This window comes from Trichomycterus rosablanca, chromosome 22 (assembly GCF_030014385.1).
Source record: "Trichomycterus rosablanca isolate fTriRos1 chromosome 22, fTriRos1.hap1, whole genome shotgun sequence".
Taxonomy (NCBI): Eukaryota; Metazoa; Chordata; class Actinopteri; order Siluriformes; family Trichomycteridae; genus Trichomycterus; species Trichomycterus rosablanca.
In genome coordinates this window covers 9,597,188-9,625,000 of record NC_086009.1, presented here as the reverse complement: position 1 = coordinate 9,625,000, position 27,813 = coordinate 9,597,188, and the positions used below count along the sequence as shown (strand labels likewise).

Here is a 27,813-nt window from a genome sequence, read left to right as displayed (position 1 = left end):
ACTGAATGGGTAAGTAAGTGAATAAATGAGTTAGTAAATGAGTGAGTGAGTGAGTTAGTAAACGACTGAGTCAATGAGTCAGTGACTGAGTGCCATGTGAATAGTTCACTAGAATATACAGCAAAACCCACCATGGTTTAACATGTCCACATTTGTGAATGATCGTTTAAGTACACACACACACACACACACACACACACACACACAACAGTTTAAGCTCAGAAATACAGAAGTACCATCAATCACTGCTGTTACTGCAGCAAGCTGCTATAGTGAAACTCTACAAGATTTGCCCTCTGTGATAAGTGTGTGTGTGTGTGTGTGTGTGTGTGTGCGGTGTGTGTGCGTGCACGTGTGTGTGGCAGTAATAGCTGCTGATAGAGGTCACAGATTGAAACCTGATGCTGAAAAAGAAACTTTAGCTGTATCGACCCTACAAAGAAAACAACTCAGCACATTTCCCTCTCTTTTCAACTCCATTCATCTATTTATTTATATTCCTTTCTATCACTACTCTTTTTTTATCCACCCCCAGCAAGGGTTAAACCTTTTAAACTTACATTAACCAATATTCACTGATCAGCCATAACATTAAAACCACCTCCTAGTTTCTACACTCTGTACATTTTATCAGCTCCACTTACCATATAGAAGCACTTTGTAGTTCTACAATTACTGACTGTAGTCCATTTGCTTCTCTACATACTTTTTTTGCCTGCTTTCACCCTGTTCTTCAATGGTCAGGACCCCCATAGGACCACCACAGAGCAGGTATTATTTAGGTGGTGGATCATTCTCAGCACTGCAGTGACACTGACATGGTGGTGGTGTGTTAATGTGTAGTCTTTAAATACCGTGTCCACTCACTGTCCACTCCTACCTAGTTGGTCCACCTTGTAGATGCAAAGTCAGAGACGATCGCTCATCTATTGCTGCTGTTTGAGTTGGTCATCTTCTAGACCTTCATCAGTGCTCACAGGATGCCACACATGGAGCGCTGTTGGCTGGATATTTTTGTTTGGTGGACTATTATCAGTCCAGCAGTGACAGTGAGGTCTTATCCACTCATACCAGCACAACACACACTAGTACACCACCACCATGTCATTGTAACTACAGTGCTGAGAAAGATCCACCACCAAAATAATCCTGTCCTGACCATTAAAGAACAGCATGAAAGAGGGCTAACAAAGCATGCAAAGAAACAGATGGACTACAGTCAGTAATTGTAGAACTACAAAGTGCTTCTATATGGTAAGTGGAGCTGATTAAATGGACAGTGAGTGTAGAAACAAGGAGGTGGTTTTAATGTTATGGCTGATTAGTGTAATTGCTTTGGATTGCATTGGACTCTGGAGCAGTGGACAGTATGTATCTGGATTAATGAATCACACTTCAGTGTTTAACTGTCCGGCAAACAAATCTGGCTTTAAAACCTCAGCATGTAACAAACGTTGGGCTTACACACCAGGCAAGCGGTTTGGGACACAACAAACCCTAAGCAGGGAAATCCAAACCACAAGTACTTAAGGTCAAGATACAGGCAAAGGTCAGACTATAGTGGGCAAGATATACAAGCGTGGTCAAAGATACAGATACAGAGCAAAGGTCAAGAACTAGAGCCAAACAATACGTGGACTCGCTTGACACGGGCTGATTGGCGCTGCTTTCTCGTATCAGTCTCCGGTCACAAGCAGGTTTTAATAATTCATTCTAACAAAGTACAGGTGAAGCTCATCAGTGTGTTCCAGAAAAAAACGCAAAACAGGTATGCAGCCAAAATGGGTGCAAAGAGCAAAACAAGGCTGAGACCAGTACAAGATATAAGAAAAATGTATATTGATTTACATTTTCAGCCTTTAGTAGACACTTTTATGTGATTTACAGTCATTACTGATTGTTTGAGCAATTGAGGGTTAAGGACCTTGCTCATGGGCCCAACAGTGGTGATGGTGAGGCTTGAACTGGCAACCTTATGATTACTAGTCCAGTATCTTAACCACTGAGCTATTGATTATTTTATTCAGTCCCAAATGGCCTGATGCCTACTCACTTGTTAGAAGTGCTCCATCCATATGTCCCACCTAGCAATCTAAGGTCCTCAGATCCAGGCCTTCTAGCTGTCTCCTCATTCAGGTTGTCCACTATGAATGGCAGGTCATTCAGAGTTGCCCCCCCTGCTCCCTCTCTCTGAAAATACTCAGCTTACTTCAATTGACTTTCTACCACTACTGTTCTACTACATTCTATACACTTTGTAGAGCAATCTTGGGTTGTGAACGGGGCTATATAAGTCTAACTCGACCCCTCCGACACGTGTGCAGTAGCCGACTGCATCATTTCACCCGACGAGGCGAGTTCATATGAGGATCAGCTACGTGTACGGAGAGCCACACCCTGATCAACGCATTATCCCTCGTCTCTGTGCAGACGCCATCAATCAGCCAGCAGAGGTCAAAATTGCATCAACAAGCCAATTGTTGTTCATATAGTCGCCCAGCCCAGCCGGATGGCAGAGCTGAGTTTCGAACCAACGAATTTAAAATGTCAGCTCTGGGGTGCTAGCGTGTTTTACCGCTGACCACCACCTGAGTGGCCTACATCGACACGAGAAGAAGGCTGTCCAAATTCTTAGATGCCTTAAAATGCTGCTTACCGAGATGCCTTAATTCTAAGCGATATTCTGACTGAATAATGAGGGAGCATCCAATGTGGTGAAGGCAATCCCAGCATTCAGTGCGGCACAATTTTTCTCCTTTTCAAATGTTAATACATTCTCATTGATTTTGAATTTGTATAAAGGTGTACGACTGTAATTTATTTGCACATTTGAGCTTGTCAGTGACCATTTAGCCGTTTTTGGTACACAGAGGGAGATGTTAGCTGGCACGCTAGCAGGTTGTGCTGCTTCAGCCCATTGGTTTGAATGGCATGAGGCTAACTGTGTTAGCAGTGACGTAATCGCTGTCTAAATAGTGTATATAAAAAGCCTTATGAGCTTAATGTCTTATTAGAATGCTCTCTACTTAGACAGCTGCCTAGGTATGAACTAGGCAGCATGGCAGCTCACTAGCTTTTCAGTAGATGGAAAGGACTGAATGTTAAAACCCATCATACACATCCAACACCAATGTTTACTTGAGTAAAAAAGTGCACCATTGTAATACATAAACCATTGCTTATGTTAAGTAAGATCATGTGTTCATGTGTATGATTCCACTATTGGTCATGTGACGCTGAGTAAAGGCCAGGCGCTTCAGCGACCTCACCAACACAGAACAAAGCGGGTCGGCCGGAAAAGAGAGTTGAAAAGGGAAGAGGATGAAAGCTACTGTAAAGGTCATCGATGAGTTCATGACTAATTTCGATGTGGCTAACATTTTGGGGTGGTCTCGTGTGGAAAAAAGGTCAGGGACTCTCCGCTGCATGTACATGTGTGTTGTCTTTATGAGAGAACCACAAGACCCCTTTGTACTGGACTATTAGAGTAGATTCAAAGAAAGTTTCAATTAGTCACAGCTGAGTACAGGAAGCACACATCGCTGTTTGCTGTTTTCATGCTGGTCACATGATCTTTTTTTTTTACTCATAATTACACTTGGTCATCATATTACAGTGTTCCACTATAGCATTCTTTCTTTAATTATGTAGTCATTTGGGAACATTTAAACTTAATTATTGCGTATTTTTACTTACTGCACTACAATAAACTCCATACAGTACACTGATCAGCCATAACATTTCTACACTCACTGTCCATTTAATCAGCTCCACTTACCATACAGAAGCAATTTGTGGTTCTGCAAATACTGACTGTAGTCCATCTGTTTCTCTACATGCTTTGTTAGCCCCCTGTTCTTCAATGCAATGGTCAGGACTCTCCCAGGACCACTACAGAGCAGGTATTATTGGGTGGTGGATCATTCTCAGCACTGCAGTGACACCGACATGGTGGTGGTGTGTTAGTGTGTGTTGTGCTGGTATGAGCAGTGCTGCTGGAGTTTTTAAACACCGTGTCCACTCACTGTCCACTCTATTAGACACTCCTACCTAGTTGGTCCACCTTGTAGATGTAAAGTCAGAGACGATCGCTCATCTATTGCTGCTGTTTGAGTTGGTCATCTTCTAGACCTTCATCAGTGGTCATAGGATGCTTTCCACTGAGTGCTGTTGGCTGAATATTTTTGGTTTGTGGACTATTCTCAGTCCAGCAGTGACAGTCAGGTGTTTAAAAACTCCAGCAGCACTGCTGTGTCCAGGACCACTACAGAGTAGGTATTATTTGGGTGGTGGATCATTCTCAGCACTGCGGTGACACTGACATGGTGGTGGTGTGTTAGTGTGTGTTGTGCTGGTATGAGTGGATAAGACACAGCAATGCTGATGGAGTTTTTAAACACCTCACTGTCCCTGCTGGACTGAGAATAGTCCACCAACCAAAAACATCCAGCCAACAGCGCCCTGTAACCACTGATGAAGGTCTAGAAGATGACCAACTCAAACAGATACAATAGATGAGTGATCGTCTCTGACTTTACATCTACAAGGTGGGCCAAGGTGGGCCACGAGTGTCTAATAGAGTGGACAGTGAGTGGACATGGTGTTTAAAAACTCCTGTAGCGCTGCTGTGTCTGATCCACTCATACCAGCACAACACACACTAACACACTAACACACCACGACCATGTCATTGTTACTACAGTGCTGAGAAAGATCCACCATCCAAATAATACCTGCTCTGTAGTGGTCCTGTGGGGGTCCTGATCATTGAAGAACAGCATGAAAGGGGGTTAACAAAGCATGCAGAGAAACATATGGACTACAGTCAGTAATTGTAGAACTACAAAGGTAAGTGGAGCTGATAAAATGGACAGTGAGTGTAGAAACAAGGAGGTGGTTTTAATGTTATGGCTGACCCACAAAGACAAACTATTTATACATCATTAAAACACATGTACTGCCCATTCAAAGAGGTCAACTGCCTAGGGCATATAAATCTGGTGTTACAAGGCCCTGTGGAGGGCAAGGTCATGCAATGTCAGAGGTGAACAAGCATGAGGGACAGCACTAACTGCTTGATTCTACTTATCGAAATCCTTTCTTTACTCGTAGGATAAAAACATATGGCTTGACGTGATCAAAAGCAACCTTGTGCAAATGAGCAGCAGTCAGTGAAATGTGTGTGTGTGTGTTCTTTAATGGGCTTCGATAAACTGACTCGCGCTTACACTGCCACTCTGATTTATGCCCTCCATCTGAACAAAGATAGGCCTTAACATCTCTACCATGAGCAGATGTCAGATGCATCACGGACGCGCTTTCGACGTGGCACCTCCAGCAATCAGTCCAAATTTAACCAGCGCCAGAGCCAGCTGAAATCTACTCGATAAGTCTGAATCCAATCCAAGATGTTTCTTTATCCAACACAGATTCACAGCCAAGCGCGTTTTTTTGCTATCAAAGCTGTTGAAGCTTAACACGGAACATATTGCCCAGGAATAAAATTCATATGTTGGCACTCCGAATTACAGGCTGTGCGCACTACTGCCTGTTTCGGAGATGCTTCAACCTAGTCCTCTGGTCATAAAGGACATTATGTTGGCCATATCTTCTGTATACTACGAGTAACCACCATTAAACCAGCATTTAATATGTCACTGACTGTGATATGCACATATGTTTCAAAACAGACATTCCAGTGCACATTTTTGGGATGTGTGGGGAGTGGTTTTAATGTTTTACCTCATCAGAGTACATGCAATGATCAAGAATAACATTATGACCTCCTTTTTAATATTGTGTTGGTCCCCGTTTTGCTGCCAAAACAGCCCTGACCTGTCGAGGCATGGACTCCACTAGACCCTTGAAGGTGTGCTGTGGTATCTGGCACCAAGATGTTAGCAGCAGATCCTTTAACTCCTGTAAGTTGTAAGGTGGGGCCTCCATGGATCGGACGACTGGATTGAGATCTGGGGATTTTGGAGGCCAAGTCAACACCTCAAACTCGTTGTTGTGCTCCTCAAATCATTCCTGAACCATTGTTGCTTTGTGGCAGGGTGCATCATCCTGCTGAAAGAGGCCACAGCAATCAGGGAATACCATTTCCATGAAAGGGTGTACATGGTCTGCAACAATGCTTAGGTAATGCTTAGGTGGTATGTGTCAAAGTAACATCCATGTGGATGGCAGGACCCAAAGTTTCCCAGCAGAACATTGCCCAAAGCCTCACACTGCCTCCGCCGCCTTGCCTTCTTCCCATAGTGCATCCTGGTGCCATTTGTTCCCCAGGTAAGCGACGCACACGCACCCGGCCATCCACGTGATGTAAAAGAAAACATGATTCATCAGACCAGACCACTTTCTTCCATTGCTCCGTGGTTCAGTTCCGATGCTCACGTGCCCATTGTTGGCACTTTTGGTGGTGGACAGGGGTCAGCATGGGCACCCTGACTGGTCTGTGGCTATGCAGCCCCATACACAACAAACTGTTATGCAGTTTTGGAGATGCTCTGACCCAGTCGTCTAGCCATTACAATTTGGCCCTTGACAATATACAGTGGGGTCAAAAAGTATTTAGTCAGCCACTGATTGTGCAAGTTCTCCTACTTAGAAGGATGAGAGAGGTCTGTAATTTTCATCATAGGTACACTTCAACTATGAGAGACAAAATGAGAAAAAAAAATCCAGGAAATCACATTGTAGGATTTTTAAAGAATTTATTTGTAAATTATGGTGGAAAATAAGTATTTGGTCAATAACAAAAGTTCAACTCAATACTTTGTAACATAACCTTTGTTGACAATGACAGAGGTCAAACGTTTCCTGTAAGTCTTCACCAGGTTTGCACACACTGTAGCTGGTATTTTGGCCCATTCCTCCATGCAGATCTCCTCTAGAGCAGTGATGTTTAGGGGCTGTCGCTGGGCAACACGGACTCCACAAATTTTCTATGGGGTTGAGGTCTGGAGACTGGCTAGGCCACTCCAGGACCTTGAAATGCTTTTTACGGAGCCACTCCTTCGTTGCCCGAGCGGTGTGTTTGGGATCATTGTCATGCTGGAAGACCCAGCCATGTTCCATCTTCAATGCTCTCACTGATGGAAGGAGGTTTTGGCTTAAAATCTCACGATACATGGCCCCGTTCATTCTTCCCTTAACACGGATCAGTCGTCCTGTCCCCTTTGCAGAAAAACAGCCCCAAAGCATGATGTTTCCACCCTCATGCTTCACAGTAGGTATGGTGTTCTTGAGTTTTTCTTCTTCCTCCAAACACGACGAGTTGTTTTTACCAAAAAGTTCCATTTTGGTTTCATCTGACCACATGATATTCTCCCAATCCTCTTCTGGATCATCTATATGCTGTCTGGCAAACTTCAGACGGGCCTGGACATGTGCTGGCTTAAGCAGGGGGACACGCCTGGCACTGCAGGATTTGAGTCCCTCTCGGCGTAGTGTGTTACTGATGGTTGAGTTTGGAGTCTGATTGTTTGAGGCTGTGGACAGGTGTCTTTTATACAGATAACGAGGTCAAACAGGTGCCATTAATACAGATAACGAGTGGAGGACAGAAGAGCTTCTTAAAGAAGAAGTTACAGGTCTGTGAGAGCCAGAAATCTTGCTTGTTTGTGGGTGACCAAATACTTAATTTCCACCATACTTTTACAAATAATAATTTACAAATAAATTATTTAAAAATCCTACAATGTGATTTCTTGTATTTTTTTTTCTCATTTTGTCTCTCATAGTTGAAGTGTACCTATGATGAAAATTACAGACCTCTCTCATCTTTCTAAGTAGGAGAACCTGCACAATCAGTGGCTGACTAAATACTTTTTGACCCCACTGTATATATAATACACTGAATATATACGTTGAATATATACTGAATTTATAACAATCAATCAATGTCCATCTGGTCCCAACAAAAATCCATATTTTTTAAAAAGTCCAAATTTCCATATATGGACAGAGCATGTAATGTGCCATGTTATTAGATTAGTGTGTCTTTGGGAGGCAGGTCCTTTTGATGTTTGACGGCCTGGGGCATGTGCGCGTGTGTGAATGCGAGTGTGTCCGGTCATCAATGGACTTTCCAGCTACCATGAACATGCATTCATTCATTCCTCGTTTGTTTTGCCACAGCTTTATCCTATTCAGGGTCACTGTGGGTAGTATTCACTGGACAAAAGGGAGGAAACACCCTGGACAGGTCCATTCTACCAGTCCATTACAGGGCAAACACATACACACTATAGGGGCAATTTTGTTACTTCAATTAACCTGAATGCATGTCTTAGGACTGTGGGAGAAAACCCACACAGACACGGGAAAGCATGCAAACTCTACACAGAAATGATCTGGGCTGCTCGACCAAGAATCAAACCCAGGAGCTTCTTGCTGTTAGATGATAGTGGTTGCTTAGAAGGTTGAAAGTGGTATATAGAAGGTTGATTGTGCAAACTTTAACCCTTAACCCTCATTCGCTTGGACTGTACACTGTAAGCTGCTTTGAATTTAGAGCTGCTGGACTTAATACACACTGTTTCATGGAAGATTAGACAGAGCACTTGGACTTGGCCTTTCTCCCTCCTGACCTCTTTAACTGCAACTATGTGCACCGAAAATCTGAACTTTCACTTACCAGGCTGGAGCAGATGTATGAGGAACTGACCCTATTTAACCCCTGAGCTCATGGAGTAAAGAAAATGCTGACAGAAGAATGAATGGTGGGTTTTAAGTGACTAAAGTGTCAAAGATATTGACATGACACAATTTTCATGTTGTGTCACTAAACGTCAGGTCCTGGTACCCACCATATATTAAAATATAATAATAATAAACATTTACACATTACTTTTTAATATAATAAGTCATAGATACCATAGATACCATGTTTAGCTCCGACACGTGTGCAGTAGCCGACTGCATCTTTTCACCTGCATGAGGCGAGTTCATATGTGGATCAGCTTTGTGTATGGAGAGACACACTCTGATCACATTAACATTAACACCTGTCAGCGACTCACAATCCTGTAGTGGTTTGACTGGTAGTGAGTGAGGTGTCAAGCTACAGCCAATGAGAACGCAAGATACGGAGTTGTAAATATGTGTAACAGGGGCATTATATACACTGATCAGCCATAACATTAAAACCACCTTCTTGTTTCTACACACTGTCCATTTTATCAGCTCCACTCACCATATAGAAGCACTTTGTAGTTCTACAATTACTTACATCTTTTCACCTGTGGAATCATATGTGAATGTAGCTTTGTGTACGGAGAGACACACTCTGATCACTGCATTATCCATCGTCCCTGCACAGGCACCATAAATCAGCCAGCAGAGGTTGTAATTTAATTCATTGCACACGCAAGTAAAACGTACTGAACTTGATTGGTCTAGTCTTTGCTGCTGTAACAGCCTCCACTTTCCTAAGGTTTTGTAGTAGATTATGAAAATTTTATGCAGGGATTCACTTCCATTCAGCTTATACCTAGATCACACTACACAATTTTTGCCCTGATATGCGCTCGCTGACAGGTCGCAGACAGATGCACTAACTTGGGGGCAAATTGCGTTTGTTTGAGGTTTTAAAATTGGCTCTCGATTTCAGCGACTCAGAATCCTGTAGTGTAAAAAGTGTTGCGATCAGGTTATGATTGGCAGTGAGTGCAGTGTCGAACTACATCCAATGAGAAAGCAAGATACGGAGTGAGGGGAAATTTGTGGGGAAGGGGCATAATACAGTTTCTATCAGAATACATCAGCACACACAAGTTTTACAGTATTTGTGACTTTATCGTCCTCGCCAAACCATAATGCCAATGTTGCATTGCAAAAATATTTATTTGACCGCTCAGGTGGTGCAGCGGTAAAAACACGCACTGCAACCAGAGCTGGATTCCGGATACATGGTATCGAATCCAGCTCTGCCTTACCTGCTCGAGGCTGAGTGGCTACATGAACAACGATTGGCCGGTTGTTCAGTTGGGGGGCGGGACAAGGGGCCGGAAGTGGGTTTATCTCTGTCAGAATGGTGCAGTTACGACCTCTGCTGGCTGATTAGAGGCGCCTGCACAAGAAATGAGGAAAGAAGTGCTCTTAGGGTGTGTCTCTCCGCATGCAACGCTAGATGGCGCAACACTCATCAATGTGTAGGTGAAAAAAATGCAGGTGGCTGCTGCTCATGTTTCGGAGGGGATATGGGTTAGCTTCGATCTCCTCGGTCAGGGCAGAGTTCGGCATAGACAGAGAGGAAGCATGATGCAAACTAGATAATTGGACATGCTAAAAAAAAGGGGGAGAAAATGCAAAAAAAAAAAAAAAAAAAATATATATATATATATATATACAGTGTATCACAAAAGTGAGTACACCCCTCACATTTCTGCAAATATTTTATTATATCTTTTCATGGGACAACACTATAGAACTAAAACTTGGATATAACTTAGAGTAGTCAGTGTACAACTTGTATAGCAGTGTAGATTTACTGTCTTCTGAAAATAACTCAACTCACAGCCATTAATGTCTAAATGGCTGGCAACATAAGTGAGTACACCCCACAGTGAACATGTCTAAATTGTGCCCAAAGTGTCAATATTTTGTGTGACCACCATTATTATCCAGCACTGCCTTAACCCTCCTGGGCATGGAATTTACCAGACCTGCACAGGTTGCTACTGGAATCCTCTTCCACTCCTCCATGATGACATCACGGAGCTGGTGGATGTTAGACACCTTGAACTCCTCCACCTTCCACTTGAGGATGCGCCACAGGTGCTCAATTGGGTTTAGTCCATCACCTTTACCTTCAGCTTCCTCAGCAAGGCAGTTGTCATCTTGGAGGTTGTGTTTGGGGTCGTTATCCTGTTGGAAAACTGCCATGAGGCCCAGTTTTCGAAGGGAGGGGATCATGCTCTGTTTCAGAATGTCACAGTACATGTTGGAATTCATGTTTCCCTCAATGAACCGCAGCTCCCCAGTGCCAGCAACACTCATGCAGCCCAAGACCATGATGCTACCACCACCATGCTTGACTGTAGGCAAGATACAGTTGTCTTGGTACTTCTCACCAGGGCGCCGCCACACATGCTGGACACCATCTGAGCCAAACAAGTTTATCTTGGTCTCGTCAGACCACAGGGCATTCCAGTAATCCATGTTCTTGGACTGCTTGTCTTCAGCAAACTGTTTGCGGGCTTTCTTGTGCGTCAGCTTCCTTCTGGGATGACGACCATGCAGACCGATTTGATGCAGTGTGCGGCGTATGGTCTGAGCACTGACAGGCTGACCTCCCACGTCTTCAACCTCTGCAGCAATGCTGGCAGCACTCATGTGTCTATCTTTTAAAGCCAACCTCTGGATATGACGCCGAACACGTGGACTCAACTTCTTTGGTCGACCCTGGCGAAGCCTGTTCCGAGTGGAACCTGTCCTGGAAAACCACTGTATGACCTTGGCCACCATGCTGTAGCTCAGTTTCAGGGTGTTAGCAATCTTCTTATAGCCCAGGCCATCTTTGTGGAGAGCAACAATTCTATTTCTCACATCCTCAGAGAGTTCTTTGCCATGAGGTGCCATGTTGAATATCCAGTGGCCAGTATGAGAGAATTGTACCCAAAACACCAAATTTAACAGCCCTGCTCCCCATTTACACCTGGGACCTTGACACATGACACCAGGGAGGGACAACGACACATTTGGGCACAATTTGGACATGTTCACTGTGGGGTGTACTCACTTATGTTGCCAGCTATTTAGACATTAATGGCTGTGAGTTGAGTTATTTTCAGAAGACAGTAAATCTACACTGCTATACAAGCTGTACACTGACTACTCTAAGTTATATCCAAGTTTCATGTCTATAGTGTTGTCCCATGAAAAGATATAATGAAATATTTGCAGAAATGTGAGGGGTGTACTCACTTTTGTGATACACTGTATATATACAGTGTATCACAAAAGTGAGTACACCCCTCACATTTCTGCAGATATTTAAGTATATCTTTTCATGGGACAACACTGACAAAATGACACTTTGACACAATGAAAAGTAGTCTGTGTGCAGCTTATATAACAGTGTAAATTTATTCTTCCCTCAAAATAACTCAATATACAGCCATTAATGTCTAAACCACCGGCAACAAAAGTGAGTACACCCCTAAGAGACTACACCCCTAAATGTCCAAATTGAGCACTGCTTGTCATTTTCCTTCCAAAATGTCATGTGACTCGTTAGTGTTACTAGGTCTCGGGTGTGCATAGGGAGCAGGTGTGTTCAGTTTAGTAGTACAGCTCTCACACTCTCTCATACTGGTCACTGAAAGTTCCAACATGGCACCTCATGGCAAAGAACTCTCTGAGGATCTTAAAAGACGAATTGTTGCGCTACATGAAGATGGCCAAGGCTACAAGAAGATTGCCAACACCCTGAAACTGAGCTGCAGCACAGTGGCCAAGATCATCCAGCGTTTTAAAAGAGCAGGGTCCACTCAGAACAAACCTCGCGTTGGTCGTCCAAAGAAGCCGAGTGCACGTGCTCAGCGTCACATCCAACTGCTGTCTTTGAAAGATATGCGCAGGAGTGCTGTCAGCATTGCTGCAGAGATTGAAAAGGTGGGGGGTCAGCCTGTCAGTGCTCAGACCATACGCCGCACACTACATCAAATTGGTCTGCATGGCTGTCACCCCAGAAGGAAGCCTCTTCTGAAGTCTCTACACAAGAAAGCCCGCAAACAGTTTGCTGAAGACATGTCAACAAAGGACATGGATTACTGGAACCATGTCCATGAGACCAATATTAATTTGTTTGGTTCAGATGGTCTCAAGCATGTGTGGCGGCAATCAGGTGAGGAGTACAAAGATAAGTGTGTCATGCCTACAGTCAAGCATGGTGGTGGGAATGCCATGGTCTGGGGCTGCATGAGTGCAGCAGGTGTTGGGGAGTTACATTTCATTGAGGGACACATGAACTCCAATATGTACTGTGAAATACTGAAGCAGAGCATGATCCCCTCCCTCCGGAAACTGGGTCGCAGGGCAGTGTTCCAGCATGATAATGACCCCAAACACACCTCTAAGACGACCACTGCTTTATTGAAGAGGCTGAGGGTAAAGGTGATGGACTGGCCAAGCATGTCTCCAGACCTAAACCCAATAGAACATCTTTGGGGTATCCTCAAGTGGAAGGTGGAGGAGCGCAAAGTCTCGAATATCCGCCAGCTCCGTGATGTCGTCATGGAGGAGTGGAAAAGCATTCCAGTGGCAACCTGTGAAGCTCTGGTAAACTCCATGCCCAGGAGAGTTAAGGCAGTTCTGGGAAATAATGGTGGCCACACAAAATATTGACACTTCAGGAACTTTCACTAAGGGGTGTACTCACTTTTGTTGCCGGTGGTTTAGACATTAATGGCTGTATATTGAGTTATTTTGAGGGAAGAATAAATTTACACTGTTATATAAGCTGCACACAGACTACTTTTCATTGTGTCAAAGTGTCATTTTGTCAGTGTTGTCCCATGAAAAGATATACTTAAATATCTGCAGAAATGTGAGGGGTGTACTCACTTTTGTGATACACTGTATATAAAGTACCAGTCAAAAGTTTGGACACACTTTCTCATTCATGTGGTTTTTCTTTCTTTTTTTTTTTATTTTCTACATTATAGATTAATACTGAAGACATCCAAACTATGAAGGAACACATATGGAATTATGTAGTAAACAAAAAAGTGTTAAACAAACCAAAATATGTTTTATATTTTTTATTCTTTAAAGTAGCCATCTTTTGCTTTGATGACAGCTTTGCACACTTTTTGGCATTTTCTCAACCAGCTTCATGAGGTATCCACCTGAAATGGTTTTCAATTAATGTTTGTGCCTTGTCTAGAGTTAATTTCTGGAATTTCTTGCTTTTTTAATGTGTTTGAGACCATCAGTTGTGTCGTGCAGAGGTAGAGTTGGTAAAATATAAAACATATTCTGGTTTGTTTAACATTATTTTGAATGTCTTCAGTATTAATCGACAATGTAGAAAATAAAAATAATCAAGAAAAACCATTGAAGAGAAGGTGTGTCCAAACTTTTGACTGGTACTGTATATATACAGTATATATATATATATATATATATATATATATATATTTGACTTCCAAAGTTTGGGAGACTAGACAGATTCGTCTGTGATTCCTCCTGGTGATAGATGGTGTAGTGTGTGACCCCCTTTCGCCGATCAGTCGTGTAGTGTGAAAACCACAACGACCTAAAAGACTCCTGATTACAAGAGATCCAGTTGTGAAGTGTGAACTGTACAGCGATCTGAACACTTCGAAAGTCATGTAGTGTGAACTCACATTTGCCGAGCCTCGGATTTGTCAGCCAGGCCGCCAGATGTTAAAGCACTGGAGAATTTGCGTCTGCTGCTATACAGGTTCAGCTTACAACTGAGCTGTTGTTGCTCACAGACAATTGTATTCACCATAAAAAGGCCAAAAAGTGAATGTCAGTACGGAAAACTCTTTTTTTTTCACTTACCGAAACAAATGGCATCAGCGCTGGGTGAGCACCCCCTCGTCTCAACCTCCCCTTCGTCACAGAACGTGCAGGGCAGACAGGGGTCCAGAGAGCTCTCCTGGTCCGAGTAGGTGGCATCCACGCATTGTTCACACACTGTATCGTGGTAATGCTCGCAGCTCATGAAGACGCCCTCTCCTCGAAGACACACCGTACACGGCTCGCACTGGCCCGACACTAGGTTTTTGTAAAAGCCGTAATCACACACGCATTCGGCGTTATTGGAATCTGTGCACGGCGTCTTTATTCGCATCAGGCCTTCACATTCTGTACACGGCTGACAGGTCTCCGTGTGACTGTAATTGGCTGAGTACGTCTCACCTGTGAAGAGATGGAGGAGAAATATTAATAAAGAGTTTTTAATCTGGGCGCTGAGAGTCATGATTCAAGACTCTCAACCCCCCGACTGTAGAATTAACCTGAGTAACATATATTTGCATATTTAAAAAATACAAACCCATTTTCTTTAACTTAATAACAGCCATTGTATTCAGTAAACACAGTAAATTATCAATATTAGCATCAATAACATTTTTTAATGGTTGCTGACCAAACGTCCACAGGCTATTTTGTGATCTTGACTATTCAGGTCACATCATAAACCTACACAGATCAGCCATAACATTAAAACCACCACCTTGTTTCTACACACACTGTCCATTTAACTGCTTGACTTACCATATAGAAGCACTTTGTAGTGTTACAATTACTGACTGTAGTGGTCCTGGGAGAGCTAACAAAGCATGCAGAGAAACAGATGGACTACAGCGTAGGTATTATTTGGGTGGTGGATTATTCTCAGCACTGCAGTGACACTGACATGGTGGTGGTGTGTTAGTGTGTGTTGTGCTGGTATGAGTGGATCAGACACAGCAGTGCTGCTGGAGTTTTTAAACATCTCACTGTCACTGCTGGACTGATAATAGTCCACCAACCAAAATATATATCCAGCCAACAGTGCCCCGTGGGCAGCGTCCTGTGACCACTGATGAGGGTCTAGAAGATGACCAACTCAAACAGCAGCAATAGATGAGCGATCGTCTCTGACTTTACATCTACAAGGTGGACCAACTAGGTAGGAGTGTCTAACAGAGTGGACAGTGAGTGGACACAGTGTTTAAAAACTCCAGCAGCGCTGCTGTGTCTGATCCACTAACACACCACCACCATGTCAGTGTCACTGCAGTGCCGAGAATGACCCACCACCCAAATAATACCTGCTCTGTGGTGGTCCTGACCATTGAAGAACAGGGTTAAAGCAGGTTACTAAAGTATGTAAAGAAATAGATGGACTACAGTCAGTAATTGTAGAACTACAAAGTGCTTCTATATGGGAAGTGGAGCTGATAAAACAGACACAAGGAGGAAACAAGGGGGTGGTTATTAGGTAAAATAATGCCACAATGCAGATGTGGCCCTCTGTGAAAGTGAGTTTGACACCCCTGGTCTAGTCGATCTAGTCACATAAGCATTTCTTTCAAAGAAGAACAGAATTCAATTCTTTATAGAAGAAGGCACTTTAACAACCCATACATAGAGTTTTATTGAATTAATTGGAACACAGCCTTTTTCCAGACTGGAGCGTGATCGATTTATCGATCTGAGAAAGTACGGCAAGTGAAATTTAAAGAAAAACGAAGATAAAGGATGAACCATAAGAGCCGTGGAGAGTACAATAGAGGCAGGGCTAAAAAAAGATGAAATAGGACAGTTATGGATAATAGTGTTTACTGGGCGTCACTGGAAAAGTCGCCCATATTGATCTGATTTTTTAAAGTGAGCATGCAAGCGTGCGTGCCTTTGTTTATCTCATTACAGAATTGATCTTTGTGTATAGATAAATGAACTATGAGCCCGGAGTGAAGTACGATTGCACTGCATTAGCTGAACAGGAGCCACTACAGGACGCAGTTATAAATGCTACAGTTTATTACACTTTACGACCTTTTATCATATAAAAATTATATATTTATATAATTTATACTCATATATATTTATTGTGGACATTCAGTTACCCACTCACACCTACGCGGTAGCCAATTCACTTTCTGCAAATACCAGAAGAAAATCCACGGATAATTAAGGGAAATAAGTATTTGATCCCCTACCAACCAGCAAGAATTCTGACCCCCACAGACCGGTTATGTGCCCATGAGGCACACAAATTAGTCCTGTCCCTGTATAAAAGACTCCTGTCACAGAATCAGTTTCTTCCGTTCAAATCTCTCGACCACCATGGGCAAGACCAAAGAGCTATCAAAGGACGTTAGGGACAAGATTGTAGACCTGCACAAAGCTGGAATGGGCTACAAGACCATCAGCAAGAAGCTTGGTGAGAAAGAGACCACTGTTGGTGTGATAATTCGAAAATGGAAGAAATACAAGATCACAGTCAATCACCCTCGCTCTGGACCTCCATGCAAGATCTCACCTGGTGGGGTAAGAATGATTCTGAGAAAGGTGAGGTCAGTCCAGAATTACACGGGAGGAGCTTGTCAATGATCAATAAATGATGTTTATTTATCCATATATACATTTAATTTAGTATTTATAAATACAAACTTTAAATTTTTTTGTTATATATATATATATATATATATATATATATATTATATTTTGTATTTATAAATGATTAGATTTTTTATTTTAAATTTTATTAAAATATATATTTTTATTATATATATATATACAGTGTATCACAAAAGTGAGTACACCCCTCACATTTCTGCAAATATTTCATTATATCTTTTCATGGGACAACACTATAGACATGAAACTTGGATATAACTTAGAGTAGTCAGTGTACAGCTTGTATAGCAGTGTAGATTTACTGTCTTCTGAAAATAACTCAACACACAGCCATTAATGTCTAAATAGCTGGCAACATAAGTGAGTACACCCCACAGTGAACATGTCCAAATTGTGCCCAAATGTGTCGTTGTCCCTCCCTGGTGTCATGTGTCAAGGTCCCAGGTGTAAATGGGGAGCAGGGCTGTTAAATTTGGTGTTTTGGGTACAATTCTCTCATACTGGCCACTGGATATTCAACATGGCACCTCATGGCAAAGAACTCTCTGAGGATGTGAGAAATAGAATTGTTGCTCTCCACAAAGATGGCCTGGGCTATAAGAAGATTGCTAACACCCTGAAACTGAGCTACAGCATGGTGGCCAAGGTCATACAACGGTTTTCCAGGACAGGTTCCACTCGGCACAGGCTTCGCCAGGGTCGACCAAAGAAGTTGAGTCCACGTGTTCGGCGTCATATCCAGAGGTTGGCTTTAAAAAATAGACACATGAGTGCTGCCAGCATTGCTGCAGAGGTTGAAGACATGGGAGGTCAGCCTGTCACTGCTCAGACCATACGCCGCCCACTGCATCAACTCGGTCTGCATGGTCGTCATCCCAGAAGGAAGCTGACGCACAAGAAAGCCCGCAAACAGTTTGCTGAAGACAAGCAGTCCAAGAACATGGATTACTGGAATGCCCTGTGGTCTGACGAGACCAAGATAAACTTGTTTGGCTCAGATGGTGTCCAGCATGTGTGGCGGCGCCCTGGTGAGAAGTACCAAGACAACTGTATCTTGCCTACAGTCAAGCATGGTGGTGGTAGCATTATGGTCTTGGGCTGCATGAGTGTTGCTGGCACTGGGGAGCTGCAGTTCATTGAGGGAAACATGAATTCCAACATGTACTGTGACATTCTGAAACAGTTTTCCAACAGGATAACGACCCCAAACACAACCTCCAAGATGACAACTGCCTTGCTGAGGAAGCTGAAGGTAAAGGTGATGGACTAAACCCAATTGAGCACCTGTGGCGCATCCTCAAGTGGAAGGTGGAGGAGTTCAAGGTGTCTAACATCCACCAGCTCCGTGATGTCATCATGGAGGAGTGGAAGAGGATTCCAGTAGCAACCTGTGCAGCTCTGGTGAATTCCATGCCCAGGAGGGTTAAGGCAGTGCTGGATAATAATGGTGGTCACACAAAATATTGACACTTTGGGCACAATTTGGACATGTTCACTGTGGGGTGTACTCACTTATGTTGCCAGCCATTTAGACATTAATGGCTGTGTGTTGAGTTATTTTCAGAAGACAGTAAATCTACACTGCTATACAAGCTGTACACTGACTACTCTAAGTTATATCCAAGTTTCATGTCTATAGTGTTGTCCCATGAAAAGATATAATGAAATATTTGCAGAAATGTGAGGGGTGTACTCACTTTTGTGATACACTGTATATATATATATATATATATATATATATATACAAACTGTATATATATATACGTATATATATATATATATATATATACAGTGTATCACAAAAGTGAGTACACCCCTCACATTTCTGCAGATATTTAAGTATATCTTTTCATGGGACAACATTGACAAAATGACACTTTGACACAATGAAAAGTAGTCTGTGTGCAGCTTATATAACAGTGTAAATTTATTCTTCCCTCAAAATAACTCAATATACAGCCATTAATGTCTAAACCACCGGCAACAAAAGTGAGTACACCCCTAAGAGACTACACCCCTAAATGTCCAAATTGAGCCCTGCTTGTCATTTTCCCTCCAAAATGTCATGTGATTTGTTAGTGTTACTAGGTCTCAGGTGTGCATAGGGAGCAGGTGTGTTCAATTTAGTAGTACAGCTCTCACACTCTCTCATACTGGTCACTGAAAGTTCCAACATGGCACCTCATGGCAAAGAACTCTCTGAGGATCTTAAAAGACGAATTGTTGCGCTACATGAAGATGGCCAAGGCTACAAGAAGATTGCCAACACCCTGAAACTGAGCTGCAGCACAGTGGCCAAGATCATCCAGCGTTTTAAAAGAGCAGGGTCCACTCAGAACAGACCTCGCGTTGGTCGTCCAAAGAAGCTGAGTGCACGTGCTCAGCGTCACATCCAACTGCTGTCTTTGAAAGATTGGCGCAGGAGTGCTGTCAGCATTGCTGCAGAGATTGAAAAGGTGGGGTGTCAGCCTGTCAGTGCTCAGACCATACGCCGCACACTACATCAAATTGGTCTGCATGGCTGTCACCCCAGAAGGAAGCCTCTTCTGAAGTCTCTACACAAGAAAGCCCGCAAACAGTTTGCTGAAGACATGTCAACAAAGGACATGGATTACTGGAACCATGTCCTATGGTCTGATGAGACCAAGATTAATTTGTTTAATTCAGATGGTCTCAAGCATGTGTGGCGGCAATCAGGTGAGGAGTACAAAGATAAGTGTGTCATGCCTACAGTCAAGCATGGTGGTGGGAATGCCATGGTCTGGGGCTGCATGAGTGCAGCAGGTGTTGGGGAGTTACATTTCATTGAGGGACACATGAACTCCAATATGTACTGTGAAATACTGAAGCAGAGCATGATCCCCTCCCTCTGGAAACTGGGTCGCAGGGCAGTGTTCCAGCATGATAATGACCCCAAACACACCTCTAAGACGACCACTGCTTTATTGAAGAGGCTGAGGGTAAAGGTGATGGACTGGCCAAGCATGTCTCCAGACCTAAACCCAATAGAACATCTTTGGGGCATCCTCAAGCGGAAGGTGGAGGAGCGCAAAGTCTCGAATATCCGCCAGCTCCGTGATGTCGTCATGGAGGAGTGGAAAAGCATTCCAGTGGCAACCTGTGAAGCTCTGGTAAACTCCATGCCCAGGAGAGTTAAGGCAGTTCTGGGAAATAATGGTGGCCACACAAAATATTGACACTTCAGGAACTTTCACTAAGGGGTGTACTCACTTTTGTTGCCGGTGGTTTAGACATTAATGGCTGTATATTGAGTTATTTTGAGGGAAGAATAAATTTACACTGTTATATAAGCTGCACATAGACTACTTTTCATTGTGTCAAAGTGTCATTTTGTCAGTGTTGTCCCATGAAAAGATATACTTAAATATCTGCAGAAATGTGAGGGATGTACTCACTTTTGTGATACACTGTATATATATATATATATATATATATATATGTATGTATGTATGTATGTATGTATGTATGTATGTATGTATGTATGTATGTATGTATGTATGTATGTATATATATATATATATACAGTGTATCACAAAAGTGAGTACACCCCTCACATTTCTGCAAATATTTCATTATATCTTTTCATGGGACAACACTATAGACATGAAACTTGGATATAACTTAGAGTAGTCAGTGTACAGCTTGTATAGCAGTGTAGATTTACTGTCTTCTGAAAATAACTCAACACACAGCCATTAATGTCTAAATAGCTGGCAACATAAGTGAGTACACCCCACAGTGAACATGTCCAAATTGTGCCCAAATGTGTTGTTGTCCCTCCCTGGTGTCATGTGTCAAGGTCCCAGGTGTAAATGGGGAGCAGGGCTGTTAAATTTGGTGTTTTGGGTACAATTCTCTCATACTGGCCACTGGATATTCAACATGGCACCTCATGGCAAAGAACTCTCTGAGGATGTGAGAAATAGAATTGTTGCTCTCCACAAAGATGGCCTGGGCTATAAGAAGATTGCTAACACCCTGAAACTGAGCTACAGCATGGTGGCCAAGGTCATACAGCGGTTTTCCAGGACAGGTTCCACTCGGAACAGGCTTCGCCAGGGTCGACCAAAGAAGTTGAGTCCACCTGTTCGGCGTCATATCCAGAGGTTGGCTTTAAAAAATAGACACATGAGTGCTGCCAGCATTGCTGCAGAGGTTGAAGACGTGGGAGGTCAGCCTGTCAGTGCTCAGACAATACGCCGCACACTGCATCAATTCGGTCTGCATAGTCATCATCCCAGAAGGAAGCTGACGCACAAGAAAGCCAGCAAACAGTTTGCTGAAGACAAGCAGTCCAAGAACATGGATTACTGGAATGCCCTGTGGTCTGACGAGACCAAGATAAACTTGTTTGGCTCAGATGGTGTCCAGCATGTGTGGCGGCGCCCTGGTGAGAAGTACCAAGACAACTGTATCTTGCCTACAGTCAAGCATGGTGGTGGTAGCATCATGGTCTTGGGCTGCATGAGTGTTGCTGGCACTGGGGAGCTGCGGTTCATTGAGGAAAACATGAATTCCAACATGTACTGTGACATTCTGAAACAGAGCATGATCCCCTCCCTTCGAAAACTGGGCCTCATGGCAGTTTTCCAACAGGATAACGACCCCAAACACAACCTCCAACATGACAACTGCCTTGCTGAGGAAGCTGAAGGTAAAGGTGATGGACTAAACCCAATTGAGCACCTGTGGCGCATCCTCAAGTGGAAGGTGGAGGAGTTCAAGGTGTCTAACATCCACCAGCTCCGTGATGTCATCATGGAGGAGTGGAAGAGGATTCCAGTAGCGACCTGTGCAGCTCTGGAGAATTCCATGCCCAGGAGGGTTAAGGCAGTGCTGGATAATAATGGTGGTCACACAAAATATTGACACTTTGGGCACAATTTGGACATGTTCACTGTGGGGTGTACTCACTTATGTTGCCAGCCATTTAGACATTAATGGCTGTGTGTTGAGTTATTTTCAGAAGACAGTAAATCTACACTGCTATACAAGTTGTACACTGACTACTCTAAGTTATATCCAAGTTTTATTTCTATAGTGTTGTCCCATGAAAAGATATAATAAAATATTTGCAGAAATGTGAGGGGTGTACTCACTTTTGTGATACACTGTATATATATATATATATATATATATATATATATATATATATATATATATATATATACAGTACATACAGTATACACCAACCAGGTATAACATTGTGACCACTGACAGGTGACGTGAATAACACTGATTATCTCTTCATCACGGCACCTGTTAGTGGGTGGGATATATTAGGCAGCAAGTGAACATTTTATCTTTAAAGTTGATGTGTTAATAGCAGGAAAAATGGGCAAGCATAAGGATTTGAGCGAGTTTGTCAAGGGCCAAATTGTGATGGCTAATCGATTGAGTCAGAGCATCTCTGAAACTGCAGCTCTTGTGGGGTGTTACCGGTCTGCAGTGGTCAGTATCTATCAAAAGTGGTCCAAGGAAGGAACAGTGGTGAACCGACTACAGGGTCATGGGTGGCCAACTCATGCCCCGGTGCACTGCAAATATTTCTCCCACTCTGACTCACTGCTGTAACCTAGATAAGAACGTGTTTATACGCTGATTCAGCTGTGTTGAGAGAGCACGATAAAATGTGTAGAGCAGGTGGAGTCGAGGAACAAGACTAGAAATCACTGGCTTTAGAAACCTAAACTGCAAAGTCTAGTGTTGACTAAGCTTTAACTAGAAGGCAGGAAAGTCAGGCGCAAATCTGTGTTTTTTCAGGGCTTGAAAATCGGCTCTCAATAGCTATGTGTGAACTCAATCCGAGCGGCTTGCCCATCGCTCACTGATTGCTCACAGACTTAAGAACAATATCTCAAAATCTAACAAAATATCTAAACCTGTCAGCAACTCACAATCCTGAAGTTTTTAGATCAGGTTGCAACTGGCAGTGAGTGCGGTATCAAACTACAGCCGATGAGAACGCAAAATACAGAGTGATGTGAATCCCCGGGGAGGAGTTGTAAATATGTGTGGCAGGGTTAAGGGCCCAACAGTGGCAACTTCCACCAGCAACCCTATGATTACTAGTCCAGTACCCTAACCGCAGAGCTAACACTTCCCTCAGTCTAGCTTAACATTTATGGCTACTTACAGTTATCACAAAATACAATTTGAGCAACTAAGGGCCTTTCTTAAGGGCCCAACAGTGGCAACTTGGTGATGGTGGGGCTTGAACCAGCAACCTTATGTTTACTATTCCAGTACCTCTACTGCAGAGCTATGACTTTCCCCAACCTAGTTTGACATTTACAGCATTTAGCAGACATCTTTATTCCAATGGGTTACAGTTGGGTTTGTACTGGAGCCTATCCCAGCTTTTCAATGGGCGCAAGGAACACAGTAACGTAGCGCAAGGACCTAGTTGCTGTGAGACGACAGTGCTACCCACTGAGCCACTGTGCTGCCCAATTGTAGTTAATTACACTGTAAGCAATTAAGGTTTAAGACTGGTGGTGGTGGTAGGACTTGAACCAGCAACCTTCTGATTACTAGTCCAGTACCTTTACTGCAGAGCTACCACGTACCTTAATCTAACTGGACATTTACAGCATTTAGCAGACGCCCTTATCCAAACGATTTACAGTTGAAGGTAATTACACTGTAAGCAATTATGCCCAACAGTGGCAACTTGGAGGTGGTGGGGCTAGAACTTGCTGCCTTATGATTACTAATCCAGTACCTTTACTGCAGAGCTACCTCGTACCTTAATCTAACATGTAAGCTAATTACACTGTAAGCAATTAAGAATTAAGTGGCCTTGCTCAAGGGCCCAACAGTGGCAACTTGGTGATGGTAGGGCTTGAACCTGCAGCCTTATGATTACTAGTCCAGTACCTTTACTGCAGAGCTACCACTTCCCTTAATCTAACTTGACATTTACGGCATTTAGCAGACGCCTTTATCATAATGATTTACAGTTAAATACACTAGAGGCAATTAAGGGCCTTGTTCAAGGGCCCAACAGTGGCAACTTGGTGGTGGTGTTAGGGCCTGAACCAGCAATCTTCTGATTACTAACTTTAGGGCTTAAACCAGCAACCTTATGATTACTAGTCCAGTATCTTTACTGAAGTGCTTGCTCAAGGACTTAACAGTGGCAGATTGGTGGTGGTAGGAGAGCTTGAACCAGCAACCTTCTGATTACTAGTCCAGTACTTCAACCAATATGTTACAACTACAAATTAAATAACAGTACCTCAGATGCAGTCTGGGAAATGTAGTCAGTAACATTGTCAACTCCATTTAGTCAGTAATATACATGCATATCTGCGTCCAAGTCTAATGTTTAACCCCCTTTCCTGTTGAGACCCCTTTTGATTATAATTACTAAAATGCATTAAATTGTTGTGACATGGAAACTATGATGGTGTCTCTGTACTGGAATTTAAACCATCAATAAGAAACGCAAAGGAAAATGAATAATGTAAACAACATGCTGCTATGGGATTCAGCAAACTAAACAATGATTTAGAATTTTGACTTTGTATACTAAAGTCACAAGATATTTACTTTTGTTTTATCAAACAGTGTAAAAAAACCTCACATGTTCACTCCAAACTTTTGAAGACGGAGAAATAGAAATTATAATAATTCACATGAGACTTAAAGTAATGTTTGGGTCTGGAATACATTTACTATGGAATAAAGCTCAACATCAACATCTGGTTTGCAGTGGTTTCAGTGTTGTGAGTATTTTTTTTCTGTTATTTTCTTTATTTTAGTCCATCACCATCTATCAAGTACAACCCCAAATCCGAAAAATCGTAGTTTCTTACATTTACATTTACTTTTATTTGATTGCAGACAGGATGAACCTGAGATATTTCATGTTTCATTTATTAATAAACATCCAAGTTGGGACAGTAAAGCATTTACCACGTTGTAATGTTGCCATTCCTTTTCACCACACTTAAAAGACGTTTTGGCACCGAGGAGACCAAGTGATTTAGTGTTTCAGCTTTTATTTTGTCTCATTCTTCCTGCAAACACGTCTTAAGATGTGCAACAGTACGGGGTCGTTGTTCAAAATTCTCCACACATTCTCTGTTGGGGACAGGTCAGGACTGCAGGCAGGCCAGTCCAGTACTCGTACCCTCTTCTTCCGCAGCCATGCCTTTGTAATGTGTGCAGCATGTGGTTTTGCATTGTCTTGTTGAAAAATGCATGGACGTCCCTGGAAAAGATGACGTCTTGAAGGCAGCATATGTTGCTCTAAGATCTCAATGTACTTTTTTTGCATTAATGCTGCCATCACAGAAGTGTAAATTACCTTTGCCAAGGGCACTGACACAGCCCCATACCATGACAGACCCTGGCTTTTGGACTTGTTGCTGATAACAGACTGGATGGTCATTTTCGTCTTTGGTCCGGAGCACACGGCATCCATTTTTTCCACAAAATACCTGGAATGCTGATTCATCTGACCACAATTCACATTTCCACTGTGTGATGGTCCATCCTAGATGTCTCCGAGCCTAGAGAAGTTAACGCCGCTTCTGGACATGGCTAACATAAGGTTGTTTTTTTTTTGCACAGTAAAGTTTTAAGTGCCATTTGTGCATGTAACTCTGTACTGTAGTGCTTGACAAAGGTTTGCCAAAGTAATCCCTCACCCATGTGGTTATATCAGCTATTGTTGAGTGGCGGTTCTTGATGCAGTGCCGTCTGAGGAACCATGGAACCAGACGCACTGAAATTCCTCATGAATTCTTGAATCATTTAATGATATTATGCACTGTAGTCAGAGAAATATGCAAATCCCTTCCAGTCTTTCTTTGAGGTACATTGTTTCTAAACATTTCAATCATTTTCTCACACATTTGTTGACAAACTGGAGATCCTCTGATCATCTTTGCTCATCAAAGACTCAGTCTTCCTGGATGCTGCTTTTGTACCAAACCATGATTAAAATTACCTGTTTGGAATCACAGGCCTGAAATGCAGAAATGGAGGTATATTAACAAATGAAATGAAGTTGAGCAGTTGAGCATCCTGTCTGCAATCAAATAAAAGACAAAGTAAATGTAAGGAACACTGCATTTTTATTTTATTTGCATTTTCCATACCGTCACAACTTTTTCTGATTTGGGGTTGTCTTTTTGGAAATACCTAAATTAGGAGTATTAAAGCATCAAACCATAGAGTAACACTCTTCATTACAGCAAAAATAACAAGCCTGTTTTGACATTGTGGTTTTGGTTCCTCCCAAACTTGGCTGAATTGCATTAAACCATCTTGTGTCCGTGTTCCCATGCTTATACAAGCAATGCTGTTTGTTATCGTGACATGTCACATGATCTGCCAGCTCAAAACTGCTGGTATCATTTCTCTTGGCATCTGTTTCCCTTAGTCAGAACGTAATCCTGATTTTTACAAGGTAATATATTCGTGGCTCAATCAGCAGGTCTTAAGGTCTTTAAAAAGCAAACAAGGACAGGAAGAATGAACAAACGGTTTATTGTTGCATTCATTTTTATAGAATAAAAACACTCATGCCTATGCAAACACAGGGTCTGTCTGAAAACCGAGTGATCTCTCTACGTAGACGGCATTTTACGTTGTCCTACACGCTCCCGAGACAAAGCTGTGTAAATTCTTGGATAAAGAAGTACCTTGAAACCCACATCAATTGGTTCTGGGAGTGGCGTTGAGTTTAAAAGACATTGAGACGTTGAGTTTATACTCAACGTCTGAGTACGTGTGCTTATAATTAAAAACATCCAAACTTTTCCCGCTTGTGAAGTAAAACACTAACTAATTAGAAAGCCAATCAAGCGTTTCATTGACACATAATCTGTGTGACGCAATCTGAATGAATGCAAATAACAGCATTTCTTACTACAAATTAAAATCAGAAGGTCTGATTGGTTCAGAAAGCATCTTTCAACTATTAGCGGCAATTCTGTAGGAGCGTTCCATTCACCCCAGTTGTTCCTGTGAAGTGCACTACGTAGGGTATTCCACCATTTTAAGTGAGAATCCAATCGAAAGGTAACGGAAATGTTTAAATGAAGTGAACTTCTAACTGTCTAGGGAGTATGGAGCGACGCTTCATCGCTACGCTGGAAGCTGTAGCTGTATATATATATATATAATTGTCACACGTAACTAATGTTAAAACATGCTGACGCTAGTGACTCTTGTTGTTCATGAGCAGAGGTGGAAAGAGTACTAAAATATTGTACTCAAGTAAAAGTACTATTACTTTAATGAATTTTTACTTAAGTACGAGTAAAGTTACTAGTCTAAAAATCTACTCAAGTAAAAAGTAACTCATTTAAAATTTACTCAGAGTAAACGTTACTTAGTTACTTTTTTAACAGCACAGGGTGACAAGTGGATATAAATCTCACAATAGTTGTTTTTTATTTAATACAATAGAAAAAACATGTTGATACAACAACATTTAGGGATGTGTAATGTGTCATTTTAGTACAGACAATCCCATAAAACATTTTCAAACTGTATAACCACTAGTGATGGGTCGTTCGTGAACGATCCGATTCTATTGAACGGCTCTTTAAAATGAACGAAAGAAACCGAGTCGTGCCTTTGGGAGTCGTTATATATGTAATGAAATGAAATGTAAGCCCAGTTTGGCTTACAAGCTCTACAACAGATGATTTATTGCAATTATTTTAA

At 42.4% G+C, this 27,813-nt stretch overlaps 1 protein-coding gene across 1 annotated transcript in view; it reads right to left on the bottom strand.

Annotated features, from left to right (window-relative positions):
* ngfra (nerve growth factor receptor a (TNFR superfamily, member 16)) overlaps positions 1 to 27,813 on the bottom strand; it is a 63,813-nt gene that overhangs the window by 5,403 nt on the left and 30,597 nt on the right. Inside the window, exon 3 of the mRNA XM_062985036.1 lies at positions 14,539 to 14,898. Coding sequence (XP_062841106.1) covers positions 14,539 to 14,898 — 360 coding nt within the window. The remainder of the gene's footprint in view (positions 1 to 14,538; positions 14,899 to 27,813) is intronic.